Below are 7,178 nucleotides of genomic sequence, written 5' to 3'. Positions count from 1 at the left end.
AAGGACATACATAGTATGGCATCAATTATTTAGAACCTAGTATGGTATCAATTATTTAGAGCTAAAGTAAAGATGCACAAGGTGAATTCACTACTGTGATACACCACATGCATTCACTACTTGTGTATTCATTACTGTAATACATCACATGCATTGGCTAGCAACCATATGCAAAGAGTTGTGTGCGTAACTAACATGTATAGATGTTGATCGACATCGAGTGTATAGTTTTGAAAGCAAGATCTAAATAAACCGAAGCAAAGAAAGCAATGTGGAAAATTATAAAACAACTAAATAAATAAAGCATGAATAAATTGAACAATCAATGAGGTGCTTTATTGACCTGTAATGTTGTACTGCTTCTTTTCAATCGTCCAATCTACAAGCCGATATTTGAGTCAAGCTACAAAAAAGCAATGTGAATATTTAAACATATCGTCTTGCAATGAAACGTCACGGACTGAAAGTGCAAAGTATATAATGCACGTCATATAGAGGTGCCATACAAAAGTATGGTGGAGAGCTAGCATTTTGGTCTCTCCAAAAAATTATAAGAAACAGAAGTCGTGCCCTGCCCCATAGCGTTTATGTGTTGCACCAAGCAAATGCATGAGCATGGGGAATCGAATGCAAATAACGGACCTTGCAGTGTTGTCGAGATGGAGTCGCGCTTGTGCAATTGGAACATGCAGTATTGTGAATATATATGTCCTCCCGGCCATACACAAAACACGTACATGCAACTTTATGTTTTATTTCCTCTGATTAGTATTACCTTCTCTCTCTCTCTCTCTCTCTCTCTCTCTCTCTCTCTCTCTCTCTCTCTCTCTCTCTCTCTCTCTCTCTCTCTCTCTCTCTCTCTGGTGTAAGCTGCTTAGGTCATCAATTATGTCTTCTTGCCTCCTTGCTGACTAACTCGCATTATGTATCGTGCTTCCTAACTGCACATGACAATGGGTATCTTGAGGTTGGCGTCCCTACAGCGAAAGGCACCATATTCAATCCAATCATCAATAATCCAAACGTGCATTTGGCGAACTGCTATTACATAAAGATATATTGATGCCTTTGACAATGATCTCACTTTCAAGAGCAATGGATTTGTTTTCTGCATTGAGCGTCCGCTTAGTTTCCAATTATTTGCACTAGTTACTAAGCCTCGTTTCTAAGCCTCATTTCTGGTCACACTAAGTGTGCTTAATACAACTATGTATGCCATGGACAACTATGTTGCTTTTGGCCTAGTTGCAAAACATGAATGCGAATGATTTTAATGTGTGACCGCCAAGCAGAGTTATCCAGCTTTGCCTCAGAAGCACTAGAGCATAGACTCCATAGCGTGCTTGCCACACAGGGCATGCAACAACATGTAGCTTTATGCCTGGCTTAGGTGTCATCAAATTCTATCGGGTCACCCACAAGTCACTACCCTGCAACCTCCAGCTGTCAGTGCTACAAGTATCGACAGCTCTCGTGTGACCACGCCCTTAGATGCTAAGCCAGTAGATGCAAAGAAATATGACTTATCTCTACAAGAAGACTGAGATAAGATGCAGCATCATGAGGAATGTATTTGCAAAAGAGGGCGCTTGGCACCCAACATATATGATATATTGAGTGTATAACTAAATAAAATAATTTTTGAATCTTGAGGTTGCAAAATGCATTCAACAGTAGACAAACTCTGTACAATCCTCTTGACGCTGAAATTGGTTCCATACTTAGATAATATATTAACAACAATATGCCCTGCGCTATGGAATATTAAGTCGTTGGTGCTCGGCCTGTTTGGCATACTATGGCTGCTATATGGAGTTTCTACCTCGACCGCTTCTGCTGCACAAAAGACCTTTGAGAAGATGTGAATGGATTTTCACTGCCCGCCCTAGATCATTAGCTTTCTGGACTCCAAGGAAAAATGAGAGTTTGTGTTGGCTACAATACCAAAGTGACGTCTTCCATCTGTAGCCATCTGAACTTGATCCGATAGCTGTTGCGTGCATGGACCTTTGCTCATATGATCCGCCATCGAATCGTGGTTATTAGCAAGAAGGGAGCTCCGAAGTAGTAACTGTTTTGCATTCAAATCCACACCACCAGCATTCCCTGCCTCGTATGCAGCTGCCGAAGAGAAATGCTGCGGTATACTGTTGTTGCTAATCTAAATTGCACCCGCATTGGCCGCCGCCTGCACGTGGTTTAGCAAGAGAAGCTCTTTACAGGCAGCAATATTGGCCATATTGGCTGTAAAGTTTCTGCTATCCCACCCAGTTGTTGAATGGCAAGAAGTGAACTACTGCTAGAGGCTAATAGGTGTTGACATTAAAAGAATTAGCTTCCGCTTCTGTTCTTTGACTATTCTTTTGATCCTGGTCAGCAACGTAGACACCTGCATGATTGACTACTTGACTTCCGCTGCAATGTTGCTGCATCTCCTTGGAGCTACACATTAACCAACCCCGCAGACACCATGTTCTGTGTTGAATTGGTCACGAGAGATGTTTCTACTTGTCTGCAGATCCTTCCGAAATGCTTGTATCAAATTTTCAGATAGGCTATCAAAAGAGGTGGACGAGGAGTGCGACTGAATCCAACGGCTCATTAGACCATGACTTGCACTCGTGGCAATATTACCCAATGACTTTCCCTCTACATTGAGCTATCTGCCACTAATCCCCTCACACTCTCTGCTAAAAGTGCAAGCAGCTAGCATTGAAGCCGCTGGCTTAATTACTTTAGGATAACATCCATCATAAGCTTTGGTGTGATCGATCCTGCTAAGATTTTCTTCCCTTGTCCACTTTACGTTTACCCTTTTCATTTTTTGGCCTCTCTGCATCGCGAGCAGCCTGATAGCATCAGCAAAAGAATGTGCTAAATGGGCCAGCAAAGGCAATGAGTTTTGGTGATTCGACTACAGATCAGGCCAACTGATCATCGATTGAACTCAGATATCTTTTGCTTCAGTAGCATACCTCTGCCATGGCTTGATCGCACGAAATATCTGATCTTTGAGAGTGCTCATCACGTCGAGAAGCATCCAAAGTACTCTCCAGCTTGATGATTTGCGAAATATAACCAGGGTTTGAAAGGTCTTTGGTACTCATTTCCGGTTCTGTCTGGCCTGCTGCTACACGGGCATACTAATTAACCTCCTAGTAAGTTGCTTAAGCGTAGGGTAAATGCGAGCTATTCTGGAGCAAAGAAGAAAAGCATGGAAAGAGAAGGGTAATATGTAGACCCACGTCCAACAATGCTTGTCATCTTCGTGCAGTACTAGCTAGAAAGAAGTCGCAGCCTCCTGTAGCAATTACTCCTATGAGTATGTGTGTGCGAAAATTGTAACATGTTGCGATGATGGCTTTGGTTGAAAGGAGGAGCGTCAAAAGATGCTACTAGCTTCATAGCCTTCTCTCTCTCTCTCTCTCTCTCTCTCTCTCTCTCTCTCTCTCTCTCTCTCTCTCTCTCTCTCTCTCCCCCAAACAGTGGCCAGAGACAAACTTGTGAATGCTTGTGGAGAAGATCAAATTGCTGCTGAGAGCAATGCAGAATGCTTTTTTAAATTTATTCACTTGTAGTGGGTAGCTTTTGACGGCGTAGTTTTTTTTAGAGCTTTTCATTGCAGCGAGTTTTTTTCCCAATAATTTAAAAATAATGCCACATGGTGGCTTTTGCGTTCAGAAAAAAAAAAATATTATTCTTAGCCAATCAAAAAGAGAACCCATCTCTATAACTCTGCTGTTTGGCAGGCATTTTTCATTAGAGGCAGCCCAAAATCCTTAATATTTCAAAACTCAAGACATGTCCATCATTAGGGTTACACACTCTTCATTTAAATGAGTATTCACTATCTTATTTCAACCAATTAGTATTTTTGGCCTATCAAAAAATGCTTAAAAATACAACTCAATTTTTTTCTATTTTCTTACTATATACTAAAGGACGTTGAACATCCTAAAAGTAGGGAGCTTTATATGTTTGGCACATGGCAGGAGCTTTTCACTTCTAGAGCCTCACTAAACACAGTGCGCGCAACCAGAGAGAGAGAGAGAGAGAGAGAGAGAGAGAGAGAGTGTTTCTGTGTTGTCAAAAAGATGTCTTCTGAGGCCCTTTTTCGTCCGTAGGACGGCTGTTGCACTCGTAGTCAGAAAAAAGAGAAGGCATCTCTATAGCCTTTGCCCTTTGGGCATGCCAAAAACTATATAGGCCATTAAGGTCGGGTTCACAACAAGCGGCGGCAGCACGAGAGCTCTTTCTGCAGCCAATCAGAAGCGCCAGCGTGCACACAGGCGTTCACAATAGGCGGCAGAAGCTTGACCTTTTTGTTGCCATTGCACAGAAGAGAAAAACGCTACTCTTGTCGACCCCCCCGACCCCCCTCCCTCCTCGCCCAAATCGCTTCCACCCTCCACGTAGGTTAATTGGGACCCCCATGCAAGAACTTTTCCACACGAGCCTAACGTTCTTATCATTCCATTTTAATCTTCCCCACCTCCCAAAAAAAAAAGAAAGCAAACGGCTCTCCCAAGTTCCAATGTTCACAAGAGGGAAACCCCCCCCCCCCCCATTTCCTTATAAAATGGAGCAAATTCCTCTCTTGTGAGCCTGTCACATCAACACAGAGATCAAGGCTATGTCTATTTCTTCTTTTGCATTTGAGGGATTTATTAGAAGCCCATGAAACTTTCCCCTCCTCCCTCTCACATCAACACACACATCAAGGCTATGTCTATTTCTTCTTTTGCATTTGAGGGATGCTCCTCCTCCCTGTCACATCAACAAAGAGAACAAGGTCATGTTCTTTTGCTTTTGAGGACTCTACAAGCACAATGGGTAATGTCAAATTTTAAGCCTATTTGACATGCTTTATTTTAACATTAAGATTCTTTGATATGCTCTATGGTGTACCATCATTTTATATGATGGCGTTCTTGCAGGATTAAAGCGTTAAGCAGCCAACGACGGTTCAAATCAGCTCATTAAGGTTGCATTGATTTTTGCGATTCACATTTTTATGCATTGGCCTACCCTTTGTGTGCACATCTTTAACACTATTATTTTTTTGCGTTATAGGTACGATGGACTCCAACCCAAATCAATTTTTCGACTCTCAACGCAAAGATGACGATCCTATTCTCCCCCAAACTCAGTTTTCTAAAACCACTTACTATCCATATCCCCACCCCTCATTCCACATACCACCTCATGGCTTCCAAACCATGATGAACTCTCCCTCCATCTCTCCTAATTCGCCATTTATGTTTAGACCCCCGAATCATGGTTCTCATATTCCACCACCTCATCCATCTCCTTCTCTAAATGCTCATAGCCCACATTCTCCTATGGCTACACATCCTTCTCATCCCTCACCCCCTTTGAGTGTCACTAGTCCTAACTCCAATATGGATGCCGCCCCCGATCATGTGGCGTCCACTCCATCACCCAACCCTACCCCTAATGCCATGCGAGCTTCTCAACCCAAGGCAAGCCATGCCAAACCGACGAAGAGGAAAGAAGCCACCAATGAAGAGACTGTGTTACAAAACCAAACCGCAACAAAGAAGCCCAAAGCCTCGAAGAAGAAGAGCACCATTGACTTGGGAGACGATGACGACGGCGACAACAAGAAAAGCAAGTGGAAAGATTGGTGGGTGGACCAACTCATTCATATCCGGGGGGGGGGGCATGAATGAGGAGTTCAACAATCCTGGGAAGCAAGGGATCAATTTATGGGCAAAGGTGGCTACTAAACTAGCCGCCACTTACCCTGACTTTGATAAAGATAGTGAAAGTTTTCGCAAAAAGTGGCAAACAGTATTGCAACAATACCGTTAGGACAAAGCCCATAACTCAATTTCTGGTAATGATAGGAGACATATATGCAAATGGTTTGACATAGTGGATGAATACTACCATGCCAGAGCCACTGTTACTCCTGTTAGCCACACTTCTTCATCCACAATGGAGGATGTTACCCCAACAAATGGTGACACCTTAGAAGAAAACCCCTCTCCAAATCAAGAGAAGACCCAACCCACTCTAGTCTCTAGCCGTAAAGTCGCTCCGAAGTACGAGGAGTCATTGGCCGAGATGGCTGGTATAGGGAAACATCTCTTGGAGCATCTCAAGGAGACCGCTAGCCAGAATATTGCCTTGGAGAAGGAGAGGCTCAATATACTAGCTGCAATGCGCATGACTATGAGTGATTTTTTGAAGGAGTCTAGGGGGGGTGACAACTAGTTTTTTCAGAGCTTCTATGGTTTTTCACTGTTTGGTTGTAATTTGTCAAAGCTTTCAAACCTTTCAGGTTTTATTTTTGTGCTTCCGAAGTGTATGAAAATGTCTCCTTCTTTTAAAGTATGATAAAAATGTTGTAAATTAAAGTGGACCATGTGCTAAATATCTTGCATCATTTCAACTTGTTCGCAGGATTCAATGGCCATATCCAAGGAAATGGCTCTCTATTGTGCATGGTTGTGTTCTTTAGCCATTTATGAATTGCTAAAGGAACCAGCTTTCGCAATGATGAGTCCATGGTGCAAACTTGGTTGCATGTTTGCGAGTGCAAGGGACGGTCTGTAAGCCTCAAGAAGATCGCCAACCGAAGGAGTGGTCATGAACGACGGCGTGCGTGGGCATACCCATGTCCACAAGGCTTTGTTCGATGCTATCTGCTAAGTGCTTACAATGCTAGCATGTTCAAGCGGCGTCTGAGGGTCAGCAAAGAAACCTTCAATTACGTTTGTGGAAAGCTTGCATCCTTCATGCAGAAGAAATCCACAAACTTCCGCAAGGGGTGCCAATAGAAGATAGAGTAGCAATCGCTCTTACCAGACTTGCTACAGGAAATGGTCTCTTGGGCCTCGGTGACACTTATGGATGTGCCAAGAGTACATCTTGTGGAATTGTACTTGATTTTTGCAAGGCAATTGTGAAATTTGGCCTTAGGGATTTGTACATCAGATGGCCCACAAGCTCTCGACTTGCAACATTGGCGCACGAGTTTGAGGCTGCAAGAGGAATCCCCTTTGTTGTTAGTGCAATAGATGGTTTCCACATTCCCATCATTGCACCAAGGGACAACCATGTCGACTACTTCAATCGAAAAGGTTTCCACTCTATTTTGCTGCAACTAACCGTATCTGCTAATTGTTCAATATGGAATTATGATGTTGGAT

The 7,178-nt window shown here is 43.0% G+C and overlaps 1 protein-coding gene across 1 annotated transcript; it reads left to right on the top strand.

The window, feature by feature from the left end:
* Positions 1–5,078: 5,078 nt before the first annotated feature.
* Positions 5,079–6,363, top strand: LOC147441549 (uncharacterized). The gene is made up of 2 exons (XM_086483743.1): positions 5,079–5,520; positions 6,263–6,363. Exons 1-2 carry the CDS (start codon positions 5,079–5,081, stop codon positions 6,361–6,363), a joined length of 543 nt encoding a protein of 180 aa, XP_086339869.1.
* Positions 6,364–7,178: the final 815 nt, after the last annotated feature.

The sequence above is a fragment of the Adiantum capillus-veneris genome, chromosome 15, assembly GCF_014529385.1.
Source record: "Adiantum capillus-veneris isolate H3 chromosome 15, ASM1452938v2, whole genome shotgun sequence".
In the NCBI taxonomy this organism is placed as follows: Eukaryota; Viridiplantae; Streptophyta; class Polypodiopsida; order Polypodiales; family Pteridaceae; genus Adiantum; species Adiantum capillus-veneris.
The sequence above is the reverse complement of the archived record's forward strand: the minus strand, read 5'-3'. Positions and strand labels throughout refer to the sequence as shown.